At 40.0% G+C, this 17,374-nt stretch overlaps 1 protein-coding gene across 1 annotated transcript; it reads right to left on the bottom strand.

The window, feature by feature from the left end:
• Positions 1–212: 212 nt before the first annotated feature.
• Positions 213–17,245, bottom strand: MPHOSPH10 (M-phase phosphoprotein 10). The gene is made up of 11 exons (XM_036878769.2): positions 16,867–17,245; positions 14,280–14,952; positions 13,611–13,762; positions 13,000–13,156; positions 10,973–11,114; positions 10,079–10,146; positions 9,059–9,196; positions 6,618–6,728; positions 2,163–2,270; positions 866–1,096; positions 213–448 (listed from the first exon to the last, which is right to left on the bottom strand). The coding sequence occupies exons 1-11, from the start codon at positions 16,953–16,955 to the stop codon at positions 299–301; spliced, it is 2,019 nt and encodes a 672-aa protein (XP_036734664.1). The 5' UTR covers positions 16,956–17,245; the 3' UTR covers positions 213–298.
• Positions 17,246–17,374: the final 129 nt, after the last annotated feature.

Raw genomic sequence — 17,374 nt, 5'->3', positions numbered from 1 at the left:
CCTGAACACTTCTCAGCCTGCAGGCCAGTTCCCACTGACTGGACCATGAGCCCAAGCTCCCCTTCAGAACTGGCTCTGGCGAGAGCATACTGTAGAAAAGGCCTGGGAGCCAGGTCCCGCCCACACCCACAGACAGTAAGGCGGGGCTCTCCAAAGACAGTTTGGAATTTGTCTTTTCAAACTGTGGAATTCTAAAATACCTGCCATGTGTACAAAGACAACTTCTCAAAAATTTTATTACAAACAAAACGACAGAACATAAGCTTACATATTAATATTTACATTATATTTAAATATATTACAGCTTTAATTTATGAACAGAAATATCCTGTCTTTTCTTCTTTTTCTTTTCTGTTTTCTTTGCATCACTGATTTGCATCTTTACTTGATCTTGTAATTTAGAAAAGAATGCTTGAGATGACTTTAAGGCTTTGTCTTTACCTTCATCCTGCAATTAAAAATAACAAATGCTCATGCTACAAAATATGCTTTTAAGTAAAAAAGCCAAACAATTACAGTAATGTATAGAAGTACATATATACAAAAGGATGAGAAGAAGTTATGAAAAATGAGACCAGTTAGCACAGAGGTATTATATACATTCTGTACCGCTGCAACATTCTTGTCACTTAAAGGAGAAGGGAGTGGAAGAAAAACAGCCGCCCGGACCCAGGTTACAGGGAGGGCTCTACAGTAAACCTGAGTTTAAGGCTGTTGTTCCGGCCAACACCCAAGGGCTTCTCCACCCAGGCACCGGGGCTGGGGGTCATCAGTGGCCCACTCTGCCAGTGAGCGAAGTCACAGCTTTACATCCACTACTCCCTGCAGAGGCACCCTTTGATGATTCTCTCCCCCACATCCTTACCTTTAATAACAAAGCTCTGCCTGTTTTGGTCAGCTTTCTCAACTTCTCTGAAGCTACGGCTTTTGTGTATTTCCCTGCTTGATCTGGCTTGCTCTTTTCAAGCAGCTTTCTCCGCTTTTCCTTCTCCTTTATTTTCATATGCTTCCGAAATTTCTTTTTCCTCCGTTCTCGTTTCTTGTCAGTAACTGTTTTTTCAGCAGCTGTTTTTATGTCTCCAGCTTTATTTTTTTCCTGTTGAAAAATAGCCACCAGCAGACTAGTTAATCCAATCCAACAGAGACTCCGCAAACTGAAGAGGAGCAATCCCACGGGACGTGGCCAGAAGGATGTACGTCCACGGCCAAGTGTTTGAGAACACAGAGCAATCCCCACTTGCATTCCAAAGAGCTTTGGTAGCAGCTTTTTAGGATCTAGACTGCGTTCTTTGACGGAACAGACTCTTAACAGTGGCAGCTCAGTTCCCAAACTACTCCACAAAGGCAGCCTCAGAGCCACACTGTCAAGCTGCAGCCCTGGAGAGGCCAGCACCTTCCAGCACCCAGGACTTCAGCATGGCATTCAGGAACATACCTGAGGAGCCCCCACGCTAAGCTACTGATGACAGCCACTGGGCTGGTGGCAGGGGTTCCCAGAGACGGAAGGGAAACTTCCATTTAGGGAGGATTAATTTCCTCTTTTCTCTCAGCTGCCAGCCTATCCTGCCAGGACCACCACCTGTACAGGCAGCAGAGGTTCTGAAGAAGTGGGTGTAGCAAAGCAAGTGAGGAGGAACAAAGACGGCCATGCTACTGGGCCAGCTGGGAAGATGCAGCCCTGGCAGAAACCATCGTCAGTGTGTAAGGCACGAGCTTCCACGCTCGTGAGGCAGAGACCGCCTGCATTTGGTATGTCCAGCTTCTTCGAGTCCAAATGCTCTATTCTAGACCCCAATTCCACATTAAATGGAATAAAATAAGGGAAAATGCTGACATTAAAGGATTGCTAGTATATAAGCAATGTGTTTTAAGCCTAACATCACTACTAGTATTCAATTAGGATTATAACAAGATACTGTTATTGGATATTTATAAACAGCTTTTATAATAATTCTCATACTTGTACCTCATAATAATACCTGATTAGAGAAGACTGGTATTTGAATATTACGTACCATTATTAGTTTCATTATACTTAGAACTGCTGATACATTAGAATGAAAACTACAAACTCGAGGAAAATGACAGAAAATAAATGGAGATCTGGCTAGAAACAACCAATGTGTAAATAGCTATTCAACATTTCAACACTGGATTCTTACCTTGACTTCCTCTGGGGCCAGGAGAGCTGCGTCACTGGCACTCACGGGGGCCACTTCCTCCAGGGTTATGGCTGGCAGATTTGACACAACCTTTATCTCTGGAACAGGCTACAAAGGAAACAGCAAATTAAGAGGAAGTCAGAATAAGTCCTAACATAAAATATCTGTATTGTGAACCTATTAAAGCTTAATATATAAAATACTTTATGGAGATTATTTAAGCTGTGAGATGTGTTCACAGCAAAAGCCTTACGCTAACGGAATGATGGCGGGGTTGGTGGGCAGCACTGCTGCCTGAGGAATCTTTTGATAACTGAGTTAGAGTCTTCTCTGTCTCAACACTATACCAACAGCACTTATTTCTAGAGTTTTACATGACATTTCTGCCATATTCAAACACCAGTTCTCTCATCTGTTACTAAACTACTTCCATCTGTCATGTATGTGGACATTCTCAAACAATCCTACCTAATGTTTAAAAGACTCTATTGATTTCTGTGAATATTATCTTGCCTTAAGTTATGGAAAAAAGGCTAGCTATAAAAATATATGGAAGACTAAAACAGCATCAAAATAAATCAAACCTATTAATTATAAAAGAAAAGAAGGCAATGCTAAGTTAAAAGCCATTTGTTTTTTTTGAAAGAAATTCAAAATTAAAACAGGTTTCATACCAATCATGGTAATAAAATGACACTGGTGATTATTTAACACTTACACTTATGTTCTGTATATCTAATTCACACACAGCTCTGTGGGGGGCACCAGGGGGCAGGGACTCTGTAGGCCACAGTGGAGTAAAAGGTGAAGTGTGAGAAAGAGCAGGTGTCCTGGAGATAACTTGGGACTGAGACCATGAGAAAGGGGTCCTACTGCAAAGCACATCACCACCTTCTTCACACATTCATTTTCCTTATCACAGTCCTGTCCAGATTCCAGTTAACTAGGCAGGTATGTGCTCTAGGAAACTTCTTAAAGAACGAAAGCAAGCCAAACACTCCTGGATTCTAAGTAAGAAAAAAAAATGTCAGACTGTGGAAAAGATCATTTCTTTCTCTGGACCACTGTTCAATTATTTATTAGGAGCACTGTGTTCCAATCTACAATTTGAAGAAATGGGGAGGAGATAGTGCCCCAAATAACAAAAACCAATGCTTGGTTAACAGGATCTAGAGATAGTTCATGAAAAACCAACCTATGAAAAAGTTAATACCAAGGGGAACCTACACAAGAAATTCTACACTTCTGAAAAGGAAAAAAGTAAGAAAGGCTTTTAAACTGGAGCTGAGACACAAATTCATTCACTCCTTAGCCAATTCCCGTGATTCTAGGCAATGCCCGTGCACTTCGCACGTCAGGCTCTGTCCGTAGCTGCTAGTGTGATGAACACAGCAGCGAAAGAACACAAGACACATTTGTGCTGGCTTGAAAATAAGTAGAGATTAATAATCAACTAATGACTGCAATTGTGCTATAGTGCTATGAAGGAAAGGAGCAGAGGAGAGCGGGACCAGGAAGGCAGGGGCATTTAGCCTGCAACCCAGAGACAGAAGACACAAGCCATGGAGAGGACACACAGCCTAATGGGCCTGGGGGGAGAGCCCGCAGGAAGGTGCAAGGAAGGAGGCCCTTCACCTGCTGAAAGCACTGGAACAAGACCAGTGCAGCTGGGGGATAGTCAGTTATGGAGACCATGGGACAGGAAGGAGCCAGATCACGTGGAGCCTTATAAAGCACACAAAGGGATCATGCTCTTCACAAAAGTGAGACTTTTTCACAGGAAGAACTGCAGGCCAAGAGGGGTTGAGAACTTCCTCTCTTCTCCTCATCTATTTTACAGAGCCCAAGCTAGTACTTTGGGAATCTAAAGATGGTTCCTGTCACCAAAAACTTACTGCCATATAAATTGCACCCTGGCTAAACAAAAACAAAAGAGCAGGCGATAAAAGCTGACTGTGTGTTTGAGATGTTAAAATACACAGGAGAAATCCCATAACCATCAAAGAACCAGAAAGAATCTTGGAAATTACCTTACCCACACAGATGAAATGCCAAGTGATTTGCCTAAATCACAAAGGTAGATAGGGGGAGAATCAGACTCCGGTTTCCGACTTCTAGACAAGTCCCTAATTCATGACATCCTTTCCAGACAACGAGAGACATGAAGGAGCAATAGGTGAGTAAGCACCAAAGTATGCTACAGCCTGTTTTATGGGTTTACAGAACGCGGTAAGTAGGAAAAGCAGACCCGAACAATGACAGGCACAGAACCAAGTCCAGAAGGGAGTGAAACAGGCAGAGAGCGAGAGCACCGGAGAAGCCTAAGCGGGGCCCAGGGAGCCACAGGCAGTGAAGAGAAGACAGGCTCAGTTAGACCGGACCCTCCCACCTCCTAAGCTTTGGTTTCCTCATCTGCCGAGTGGAAAGTGTGGTATCTGAATTAGTGTTTTGTGGATTAAGAGTTAATGAACAGGGGCAAAAGATGGAGGCATAGGCTGGTCCCAACTTTAGTTTTCATGAAATGAACTAGCAACTATCCTCAGACAAGACACCACTGTGAAAATCCCAGAACCTGAGGGTGTGGGGAGGGACGCTGAAGCACTCCATGGACCAGAGACTGAGAAGGGCTGCACTTAGGAGGGTAAAAGGAGAGGCTACAACTCTGACATACTTTCTCTCCCCGAGGCAAGCCCAGCAACCCACTGGCCTACAGTTTCTCCCACAGGACAAGAGGGTTCAGGAAGGTGGACTTCCAGTTGCCCAGTGCTGCAGGATGCTTCTGGATGGGCCCATTCATATCTGCCTCCTGGGGCTCACTGAGGACATCTGCAGGGCCTGACCACTGGGGAGCAGCCTGGGATGGATGAGGGGCAGGGCTTCCAGCAACCTGGGCCCTGAGCTCGCACAGTGTCCCTCCTTGCAGCAGCACCGAAGTAGAGAGCCCAGCCAGGGGCTCTGCCCATCTTCTGAGCCAGGTCAGTGGCCTTCTCTGTCTCGAAGAGCTCTGTACACCCCCATGTTCACTGCAGTATATTTTGTAAGAGCAAGATATAGAGACAACCTAAGTCTCCTTTGATGGATGGACAAAGAAGACGTGAAACACACATACACAATAGGATATTACTTAGGCAGAAGAAAGGAAATTCTGCTATTTGCAATGCAACAACATGGATGGACCCTGAGTGCATTATGCTAAGTGAAATAGACAAAGATAAATACTATATGAGCTCACTTAGGTGTGGAATCTAAAAGAACTGAAGTGACAGAAACAGAGATTGGTGGCTGTTAGAGGCAGGGGTTGGGGGCTTGGGTGAAGGTGGTCAAAAGGCAGAACTTCCAGTTATGTTCTGGGGATGTCAGTTACTAAGGGGGACTATAGTTACTGTTCCATATATTTGAAAGTTGCTAAGAGTAGATCTTAAAAGCTCATATCACAAGAAAAAACTGTAACTATGTGAGGTGATAGATATTAACTAAACTTAGGTAATCATTTTACAATAACGTATATACATATAGGTTATCTCCTACTTGTTTAAAATTCATGTTACTCCACTTTGCTTTTATGAAAGACCCACACTGGTAACTATTTTTGCTAATGGAAAGAGATCCGAAGAGGATTTTCACTCTCACACACACAAAAAAGGCGAAAAGTGAAAACAGCACTAGCGTCACACGTTTTGCAGTGAGCCTGGGTAGAGGCAGCGTGCACCCGAAGCAGTGCGGCCCTGCCACCCTCCTCCACTGGCACTGTGCTCAGCACCGGCCCACCAGAGCTGTGAGCTGTGTCTGTGGGCGTCTGTGCTTGATCTCAATTTTTTCTGAGCACTGTAGCACGATGTGTCCTCAGGTAACGGAAAAGTCTACGAGAAGTTATTTTTTGGGTCTCATAATGCTCAAATACTTTTCCATATAAATCAGTGATAACTGCTTCTTTGCTTTACACCATTTCAGCTCATGAAATTTAATAAGTATGTTCTACTTTGTGATGATACTTGGGGAAACCTGTATATCAAATGATTCTGTTGTACATCTTAAATTTATATAATGTTTTATGTCAGTTATATCTCAATAAAATGAGAGAGAAAAAGTTAATGCACACAAAGGACCTACTACGGCACACAGCAGATACTCAGTAAATGTCAGGTGTAGACGTCACACATCTCCAGACCAATCACAGAAGAAAACACGATCAAAGGGTGAGAAATAAAAAGACCCTGCGGCTAAGGCTAAGGTCTGGCATGGGCCAGATGAAGATCAGGCTGGACCCGAAGGGGAAGCCAGAACTGTCACAGGGCCAGACATGAGCCTTCCTCACAGGAGGCCTTGCCTGCAATTCACAGGGAGTCCCTGCAGGTTGGTATCCTAAAACAAAATGAAGAGCTAGTTTCACAAAAGCTCAGAGGAATTAAGGTCACATCTACTCTTATCTACACACCAAAATATTAACATACTTACCGGTTTAGGGATGAAGTGAAAGTTTGAAAGGGCATCCAACTTTAAGAAGAGTGAATCCATCATCTTCTGAATTTCTACATGCTCTGGATTTTCTTCTTCTGCTGTTTTTTGCTTAGGAAATAATTTCAACGTGAGACTAAGCAGCTTAATATACATCACAGGACAAACACTAAATGTCAGTGAGGGTAATCACTTCTCATCACCAAGGCTTTAGTTCCAATTAAAATGATCAACACTAATAGTGCCAGTACTGACCACAGAGATGTGACGTGACTGCTGTCAGAAAAGCTATTCCCATTAGGATGGCTATTTAAAAAATGTGTGTGGGGGGCACAGATGTTGGCAGGGATGGGGGGAACTGGAACCCTCGTGCATTGTTGGTGACATGTGAAATGGTACATTCACAAGTCTGGCAGCTCCTCAAAAACCTAAACAGAGAATTGCCATAGGACTCAGCAATTCCACTCTTAGGTGTATGCACAAAAAAATTAAAAGCAGGTACTCAAACAAATACATGTACATGTATGTTCAGAGCAGTGTTCACAACAGCAAAAAGGTAGAAACAGTCCAAATGCCAATCCAGGTATGGCTAGATAAATTGTGGTATACACACACTATGGAATGTTATTAAGCCATAGAAGAGAAACGAAGTACTGACACATACCACAATCTTGAAAACTTTAGGCTAAGTGAAAGAAGTCACACACGCAAGCCACTTACATGATTTCACTTACGTGGAATGTCCAGAGTAAGTAAATCCACAGAGACGGAATACAGACTGGTAGGAGTCAGTCCCTTTGGTGACGGAGGAATAGGGAGCAAATCCTTAATGCACGTGGGATTTTATTTTGGGATGATTAAAATGTTTTGGAACTGGATAGAGAAAGTGCACCACACTGTGCATGTATTACATGCTCCTGAATAATAAATTATTAATTTTACGTTAAGTGAATCTCACTCAATTTAAAAAAAGAAAATCAACATGTTAATGGAGACTTCAAAAAGAATAATCCAAATATCCATCTGAATTGTAGGGACATTTTTTCCTTTTATTTATATATAATTTGTTAAAAGATTTATTCTGATTAAATCACATTGAAAAAAGTGTTTTCATTCTCCTGAGGAGAAAATGCAAACTTTATACTTCCCTTTTTCCTCTGCCCAAAATGCTTATTCTAAAAAGCTTAGACTGTTTTTGTTTGCTTTTTCATTAAGACACATAACATAAAACAAAACAAACCAGAATTGGGAAGCAACTGGTTCTTGGCCTCCATGGCCCTGACACCAGACATGCATTCAGATCTGTTTCCAGTGTCACCAGAGCCCACCTTCCAACCACGTCCAAGCACTGCTAATACTTCCTTAGCTCCCATTTTTTATCCTAACATGTTGTTTTGCCTCATCCCAGGTAACAGTATCTGTGAAATCATACACACACAACTAAGAGTAAAGGTTCATTTATGTGCTGTTTACCACTGTGTTGCTCATTATCTCGAGTACAGATATCAAACTTTAAGAGATACTGACCATTATCCCCAGACTATTTTAATGGAATGGGTCTAGATTTAGCTTAAATTAAGTCCATACTCAAAAATTTGTGAACTGGTTGTTGACTTCTGAGATATAAATAAAACTAACATTTATAGAGCTGGCACAAGCTGTCTCACTATAGATTTAATTTTTAACTTTCATGATTACTGAATACTTTGTATTTACAAAATTTCCTCAAGTACTCAGGTGATGTTCAACAGCCATCAGCTGAGACTGGACCTATGTTGCTTCAACTACCGCCTTGGGTTACAAAGCAGCGAGAAGAATTTTAACTCAAACCATTCCAGTTCTTCAGCCTCACAGTGGCACCAAGGGCACCATTGGCTCTTGCTGCCTTAGGGGCATTAAGTAACAAAATCTGGTAGGGCTCTTCAGTGGCTTCTGCAGAATAAAAATACCTTCTTATCCCCAAGCACACTGACCACATTCAATGTGAAGGAATAATTCAATGACTGTATTGGGAATATAATATTTTGGAAACATAACATTGTACTGTTTAACCAGATATATTTTTTAAGAATCTAAGTAAAAAGATAAAAACCTAAAAATCTGAATGAATTCACAGATTATCTTATGTATCAGTAACTGCTGAAGTATGAATGAGAAACGGTTAAATTGTAGCACTACTATATTAAATGCTGGAAAGTCAGTTAACTATCTGTGAAAGTACCAGGTAACCAATGACTAATAAGAAAAATGACTCACACAGCCCCTCACACTCAGAGGGATTACAACCACCCTCTATTCCCAGAACCCTCCGTCTCACAATACAGGGGGACTCCAGAACTCAAGATTTCTGTTTCACCAATTTCAGCCATCACTGAACTAGCAGAGTTGGTTCTTTACTTCTCTTAACAACCCTCTTTTCTTTGCCGTACTGGCTTCCTTACCTGGTTGAGTTTGATGTATTCCTGTTCATAAATTTCAGCAAGGCTCAATTTGCTCTTCTCATGGTCTAATGTTATGCGCTTTTTGTACTCATATGCATCCTCTTTAGGTTTTTCTTTACGTACAACATCGTCCCAAGCCTGAAATGTGAAAGGGACATGGAACATGAATTAACAGAATCTGTAATTTCTTTCTAGGCCCACTTAAGAATCTTCCTCTGGATTATTATCATTCCAAAGTAAGCAAGTTATAGCAAGAAAGAAGTAATTTTCAACCTCTGCAATGTCTACTCAAGCCATAACGTATTATAAAAAGCAAAGAGGGTATTACTCAAGTATTCTTTTTTGTTTCTGTTTTAAATGTGTCTTTCTTTACCGACTTTAATTCCATATTTCCTCATCATGGTTTATATGTCAAGACTCAAGTTTGTCTTGTTTTCATTTCAAATTTGAAGATATTCTGCATATAGTACCCACCTTTCCAACTTTTTCTATTTTAAGTAAACATGTTATAAAGCCATCTCTTACTGTACATGTCATATACTCAAGTTCTAGTCTAAGTTTACAAATAAGATCAATTCTTAAACAAGAACTCTTTGCTATGTTTTTAACATTTGAGAAAAAAAGACCCTTCACTTGTCACACTAGGTAAGATACTGTGCCTAGACCAAGGGTCCCGGGTTTGACCACATCAAGTTAGGATGCCAGTCTGCACACCTGCCACCCTCCATCAGCTTCATACTGGACCACCCAGGAGATCAGCAAAGCTTTCGGGGGGATGGCAATGGCTCTGGGCTCTGGCTAAACCTTTCTCCTCAGGCACAAGGCCAGTCTTTCTGGGGCACTAGTGAAGGGCAGCACCTCGCACAACAAAACCTAAGGATACCTTTAGAACAGATTTAGAGCTTTTAAAGGAGGAACGGATACATACAAAATTTCCATGAAAACAGTGTTATTCCTACTCCTGAAATACTCTATTATTTCCAAAATTTTCAATGAATTTTAAATTTCATTCTTACTGACCTGATCTCTTATTCTCTGCTTAATGATATCTTCTAGTTGAAGGGTAGTTTCCTCTGTGATCACAGGTGCTAAAGGAAATATAACATGTACTCATTAACTAGATATGAACTAGACCAGTGGTTCTCAAGAGGGGCCTGGACCAGCAGAATCAACACCCAGGAAATGTGAATTCTTGGGCCCCACCCAACACATCCTTGATCATAAAGTGGGGGAAAGGGACTCTTAAGTGTTTTAATTGGTCCTTGTGATACTTCCTCCAGTTTGAGAACTATAAAACTAGAATATATATGGTAGTAAGTGCTAGCACTTTTAACCTATGTACCTGTTTTCCATTCTCTCTAGCACTGAATAAAATGGACATTCATTTTGACTTAATGGGTATGAGAATTTGATGAGGACCAGGGTTTCTGGCTTGAATTTACAATTTAATCAGTGGGCGATGGCAGCAGACATAAAAGGATCACTAGCAGAAATCTGACTATGGACTATACATAGGCTATCACTAGTATATTAGTAATATTTGGGTGTGTTAATGGTACTGTAACTATATAAGAGAATGTCCTAGTTCTTAGAAGATCCATGTAAAAGTACTTAGGAGCAAAGTGTCATGGTATTGGCAATTTTCAAATGGTTTGGGGGAAAAAAGTGCACACGTATAATCACATCCATATACAGGGGAAAGAGCAAATACAGCAAAATATAACTGATGAATCCAGTTGAATGGCATATATATATATGTTCATTGTATTATTTTTTTGACTTTTCTGCATATTTGCAAGTTTTTTAAAATAACAAATTGAGGGAAAAGAAATATTACTCCAAAACTTTCTATGAAATAGAATAACAGAAACAGCAGGGAAGCAATGTTTTGCAGGAGGCAGTGGGTACACGCACCCATGCGGACAGAATGGTCAAAGTGCAGGGTCTCCTCTAGAAGGCTGTTCTCTGGTCGCCTTTGCGCTGTCACTTCTCCTTGAAGCTGCCAGGTTTTTTTTTCCAACAACTCTTTTTCTAAAGATGCAATTTTTTCATTCATCTGAGAAAGAGACAAAAACTTACTACACATTTATAAAACAAAATTAGAATTATAGTTGAGTAAAAACAGCATTTTTAAACAGAAAGCAAGAAATGTATCATTCCTCAGTACAGTCCTGTTTTGTTTTGTACTCTTTTATTATGCCAAGTGACTTCCTATTTCTGTCACCTGAGGTGGGTTGAGGAGCTGTAGGTAACCTCTTCTTCCCACTGATTTGAAGTGCCACGTTCATATTAAATTCCCCTAGAAGCATTTAGGTATATTTCTGGGCTCTCTTGTGGTCAAATGATCTATGTAGTCACAAACCACTTCAATTTTTATTATTAGAGCATTCCCAGATGAAGTAAATTTTTTTGATTAGAATATTAGTATCTGATGGAGTCTGACTCTTTCAACTCCACCCTCACAATCCAAATGCTCTCTGACTTCTACAAGACATCTGTAAGGGTCTTAAAGTACATAAAATGCCAGGCTTCTCAGCTACCTTACTGAATGCTTTTTATTCTTTCTAATGGCATTCCAGTTCATCTGCTCAGTATTTCCACTATCCTCTGCACATATTAATGCTTTCATTTCAGTTTTTTCTTACCTCGTTGTACTGGCTAACGTTCTTCAAGAATGTTAAATAATATTGGTAATGGTGATAGTGGAGATTTTGTCTTATACTTGATTTTAAAGGGATGTTTCTAATATTTCACCAGTAAGCACAATGGCTGCCTTTGGCTAAATATGTTTGTATTTCACTAGGAGTGAAAAAAAATTAGGAATGGTTATCAAATCTTATCAAATGTCTTTTTGACATATATGGAAGTGACCATATGGGATTTGTCCCTAACCTATTACAACCAAGAATTAAATTAATAGCTATCTTAATCCTGAATCAAGAGAATGAGGCCCACTTGGTTGTGGCAGCATTATTTTTTCACTGTGTTATTTTGGATTTTTGCATCACTATTCATAAATGAGACTCTGCATGTGTTTTTTAAAGTTACCTTTGCAGGTCTGGGTATTCTTCACAAGAAAAAAGTTTGGAAGCTTTACTTCATTCTTCTATGTGGGAATTGATTACATTAAATTATCTATTTCTTAAAGGTTTGATATAATTCCCAATAAAATTAAATATGCTTTTCTTTCTTTTTTAGGGGGCCTGCATGGAGGGAAGGATACTAACTCAATGACAAATGCCTTCTTTTCTTTTACAGTGCTTTTCCTTTTTCTTTAGATTTTTCTCTTCTGGGGATAATCTGACAATCATGGATTTAACTCAGATTTTCTTTTAATAATTCTTTTGATATCCTCAGTACATTTGGTTATTTGCCTATTATTATTTCTAACTGTGTGATGTAATTTTAAGGTGGTTAAATGAAGGAGGCAAATGACTGGAGCCAGACTGTATCTAGTATTTTCAAATGACATTTCATTTGTCTGAAATCATGTCCCAAAGAAATAATTTTTATCAACTTTGGAAGATGTGCTTGAGATATAGTATTAATTAAAATGCACGTTACGTGGCATTCACAAAAGCCATCTGCAGAGTACGACAGAGACAGGCAGTATCCTTAAAAGCAGCTGAAACAAGGACAAGAGGTTTACAGGACAGCCCATTAGGGAAGACATGCCATAGGTACGAAGACACCAAGGACAAAGAAAACAAACAGCTTTTTACACAGATCGAAAGCCGTAAGATGGGAAGCAAAGCACTGATTTTTGCAAATAAGCTGCTTTCCGTCTAAGCATTTCTATACAGTATGCTTGTAGAGAGTAGCAGCAAGATTTTTGTTTTGTTTTTTAAAGGATAAATAAGCATTCCACCAAGAAAACAGGGTAGATTAGTTAGCAGTCACTGAGTCAATGTTAAGCAATAAATTCCTTAAATTCTTATTACCTTTTCCTGTCTTTTTTCAAAAGAGGATTTAACTTTATCAGAATCTTTCTCTATGTTTAAGATATCTGTAATTTCTGTTTCCTCATCAACTGGCAAAGCAAAGGTTACTTTATGTTGTTTACCATCTTCATTTTCTTCAAGGTCATTATCTTCATCTCTGTAATACCAAGACACTTATGAAAGGGAAATATTCAACTTTTCATTAGGAAAACAAAAAGCAATTTTCCTAGTAAATAAAGTTCTTTTGTACACCTAATGTAACTAAATATTCTAAAGTCATTCAGTTGTTAAGGAACAACTAAAGGATTTATTTAGATGAAATAGAAAAAAAAGTCTCCAACATAGAAAATATTCATCAACCTATAATACAAACTTATCTCACAAAAACAGTAGGGTACTTTTATTAGCACAAAAAAACACACCAAAGGTCCTTGTGACAAAGGTTGATCTCTACTGCCATTGATGCTTACCTTCATGAGATGATCTCTAACGTCTCTTAAAATTCAGATTTTTCTTCTGCTATCTTGACACTATCTGCTCTTAGAGAATCTACTATATGATAGCAGAGAATCTAACTTCTCACTTAGACAAACATGACTCAAAATACTCACGTTTCAGAAATGCTTTCTTCTCCTTCTTCAGCAATCTCTTCCTCTTCTTCATTTGAACCCAGTTCATCATCGTGAACACTTGCTAGGTCTTCATCACTTTCAACTGGATCAAAGAAATCTTTGTATTTCAGATTTCTGGAACTTTTACCTGACTAAAACAAAAGAACTTTTAAAACTTCTAATTAAGGATAGAAAAACACATTAAACCATGCATATAAGGGTATGCATATTATATATGGGAAACTGGCAACTAATAACACTACCATAAACTGTAAGAATTACTAGACCACAATAAACTGAATAAAGTAGAGATTCATCTATAACTGATTAAGATGTAACATTCCTATTTCTAAATCCTCTAACTACAATTATTTCCCAAATACCCACCCATGCCTAAAGAAAGTATACAATGCCTTCCTTTCACCATTTTTGGTGCATAGTGAAAACATGTTTGAAAACAGAAAATTCTGAGTATGTCTAATATGTATGATTATAGTTCTTAAGCTACAAGTGTTTCATGATAGGGAAATGATGGATTTGGTTTAATTTTTAAAACTAATATTTATGTTCTGGTGAGTTTTGAGGTATTTTAAACCTCTTCTGGACAAAGAGAACAAAATCGAATTTTAGGAAGTATCAAGTACTCTGTTTCCTCTCCCAAAACTTTACCTTAAGTTTTTGACTTTCAAAGAGTCCTTCCTCATCTTCATCAGAATTAACATCTTCAAAAAAATCAATATCTTCTTCCTCCTCATCATCTTTTTGTTCTTCCTTTTCTATGTTTTCTAAAAAGGTCTCCATTTCAGATAGTTTGAAGAATTTATCATCTACTATGGACTTTTCTCTCGGTTTCCCAGGCACTTTACTTTGCACCTTGCTCTGCTGTTCCAACTTGCTGATATCAAAGTCAAGATCAGAATCCTCATCACTGAAAACAGGGCTTCTCCTCAGATCGAATTTGTCTGAGCTTTTAGCTCTCTCATCCCCTCTGGGATCACTAACACTCCGGTGTGATACTTCCTCCTCTTCTAAATCTTGTTCTAGATCCGCTGGGCCATCAGCCTCCATCTCTGAGCCATCCTCCTCACACTCCTGCTCTTCACTCTCTGGGAGAAGACTGATGTCTTTGTCTTTAATGGTTTCACTAACTGCATTCTGGAAGTACTGTAAAACTGGTTCATTTTGCAGTTCTAGTTGTTGCCAAATCTGCTCATCATCAAATCTGTTTATCACCAATTTTTGTAAAGGACTTCCTTGGACTCTGCCATTCTCCAATATTTTAGTAAAGTCATAAAGAACTTTTGTTAAAGAAGTAAAGTTTGATGCCAATCCATCTTGAATCCTATTAAGGGAGCAGGGTGAGGAAATTAAATGAGATTTATGACCATAGGTAATAACTTCTCAACACCCTGAATTAAAAGAAACAAAAAAAAAGCCCAGCTCTTGTACAAAATCAAACTTGAATGAAATGTTAATTTTAAATTAGATTCCAGTCCCCAGGAATGCACACTTGCTGATGAGGCACATTAATATTAAAAGTGTCAATTAAGTGCAGCTGACCCTTAAACAACATGGGTTTGAACTGCACAAGTCCACTTACACATGGGCTTTCTCAATAAATACAGAACAGTACTGCAAATAGTTTCACTTCCTTACGATTTTCTTATTAACATTTTCCTTTTTTTAAGCTTACTTTATTGTAAGAATACAGTATATATAACATATAACATACAAAATGTGTTTTAACTGACTGTTTCTGTTATGGGTAGGGTTGCTGGTCAACAGTACGCTGTTAATAAAAGTTTCTGGGAGAATGAAAAGTTACATGTAGATATTCAACTTTCCCAACTCCCATGTTGCTCAAGGGTCAAATCTACCTATGAATCTGCTAAATGGATTTTAGACAGTTTTTAGGAATTTAGGGGTGAAGTCCTAATTCTCTAAAGACTGTTACATATTTGCTAGAAATATCTAGTGAGTCTTACAAGGCCTTAAATGATCAACTCTGCTTATTATATGTTACTCCAATCATTCAGGCAACCAAAGGTCAACGCTTGCTTTGGTAAGAGTGATCAAAGACTACACCTCTGAGGATGAGACTTCTGCATAGAGAGACAGTCTTACCAACATCTAAAAACACATATTCTAGGCAAAGAAGCAGGTGGAAATGAGCTTGGTGAGTCTGGTGGAGAAAGAGGTCAACATGTCTGGTAAAGTTAGAGACAGGTGGGAGCTGAATCATGCAAAACTCAGAGGTAAGAGTTTGTCATTTTAAGCACAAAGAGAAGCTATCAAGAAGTTTTAGCAGAGGAGCAAAATGATATAATTTATGCCTTGGAAAGATGGCCTACAGAGTCAAAGGAACAAAAGTAGGATGATTAAGAGCCACCCAGGCAAAGGATGAAAAACTATACTGGGATTACGGCAGTGGATATGGACAGAAGAAGTGGAACTTGGAATATAGTTTGGAGACAGAACTGACAGGATTTGCTAATGAATTAGATATAGAATTCAAAGACAGCCAGACATCAAGAAGTAGCTTAGTTATATGTCTGAACCACTGGAAAGACAGAGGTGCCATTTACTGAGACAGGGAAGGCAGGTGATGGAGCATGGGGAAAGAATTTCAGGGAGGGCAAAAGACAGGAGAGTAAACAGAACCAACAGCTTATTTTGAAGGCATTAAATTTAAAATGCTGAGAAAATATGGCTGTAGTTGCCATAAGCCTGGAGCTGAAGAGAGATATCGGTTCGGTAATATAAATCTGAGCGCCATCATTTCAGTGACCGTATTTTAAGTTCTTCAACAAAATACAAAGAGTTTTTGCTGGGAAGAGGGATGAAAAACAGTCCTAATTCTCCTGATACTCTGTCATGGGGGTGGTCAGACTAACACTTTAAAAGAGAAAGATGGGTATGTAAGCACTGAGTGCTCTGGGAGCATAAGGGAGAAAAGAGCAACAAAGCTAGCGTGCGCGTCTGTGCCGAGGCGTAGGGACCGGGTAAGCTTCAACGCAGCCCACGGTGTAACTCAGCTTAGTTTGATTTCAATAGCGCACGACTGGGAGATCCACACTGTACAGCTTTTAACAATTTAAACAATTCTGAGAGGCTAGGGGAGCGAAAAATCTGAAATTTGGGGGAAAGAGATCTAAACTTCCTTTTACCTTCCCTACTTCAAAATTTGCCGGGGGCCTGAAGCCCGCGTCCACGTGAGACCTGGGCCGCTCTGCGAGCCCAGGCTCTGCGCACTTACGTGAGGAAACACTCCGGCTGGCCGGTGGCTTTACCAACCTCCCTCAGACAACGGTTCAGGGTCCGTCGGCGCCAGACCCGCGGGGCCATACCTCGATCAAACTCGGCACACAGCGCCGCATGCAAAGGAAATACAATAACCGGAAATACGTCACAAAGAAGCGCCTCGCGCAACCCGAATTCCGGAAGCGTAGGTTCCGCCCCGTACAGGTTCCAGGGCTCCTCCCAGCCAGAGCTCAAGGCAGCGCGAGAACTTTCCCTGGGCTGCGCAGCGGGGAAGTGGGGAAACGAAAACAGGCTTTAGTCAGCTCCAGCACCTTTAAACTTTTTCCAAACCTTTTTTTGTATTGCTGAGGGGCCCACGGGGGGGTGACGCATCCTCCCTTTAAGTTTCTGCCTTAGATGCACTATGTAGCCTCAAAATAACGTACTGTGAAAGAGCTGGCGCTGCCCCGGAGCCTACAACAAAGCAGCAACACTCGCCACGCCCCCAGCCACATATGCTACGC

The sequence above is a fragment of the Manis pentadactyla genome, chromosome 18 (genome assembly GCF_030020395.1).
Source record: "Manis pentadactyla isolate mManPen7 chromosome 18, mManPen7.hap1, whole genome shotgun sequence".
In the NCBI taxonomy this organism is placed as follows: domain Eukaryota; kingdom Metazoa; phylum Chordata; class Mammalia; order Pholidota; family Manidae; genus Manis; species Manis pentadactyla.
Note: the sequence above shows the minus strand (reverse complement) of the source record. Positions and strands in the feature narration are given on the sequence as shown.

What these genes read in the sequence shown, in the direction of transcription:
- MPHOSPH10 (XM_036878769.2), bottom strand. Translation starts at nt 16,955, where the DNA reads ATGGCCCCGCGGGTCTGGCGCCGACGGACCCTGAACCGTTGTCTGAGG. An exon ending in AGCAGAGAATAAGAGATCAG is followed by an intron (nt 9,197 to 10,078) that starts GTCAGTAAGAAT and finishes TTCACATTTCAG; the next exon opens with GCTTGGGACGATGTTGTACG. An exon ending in TGGCCCCAGAGGAAGTCAAG is followed by an intron (nt 1,097 to 2,162) that starts GTAAGAATCCAG and finishes ATTTTTCAACAG; the next exon opens with GAAAAAAATAAAGCTGGAGA.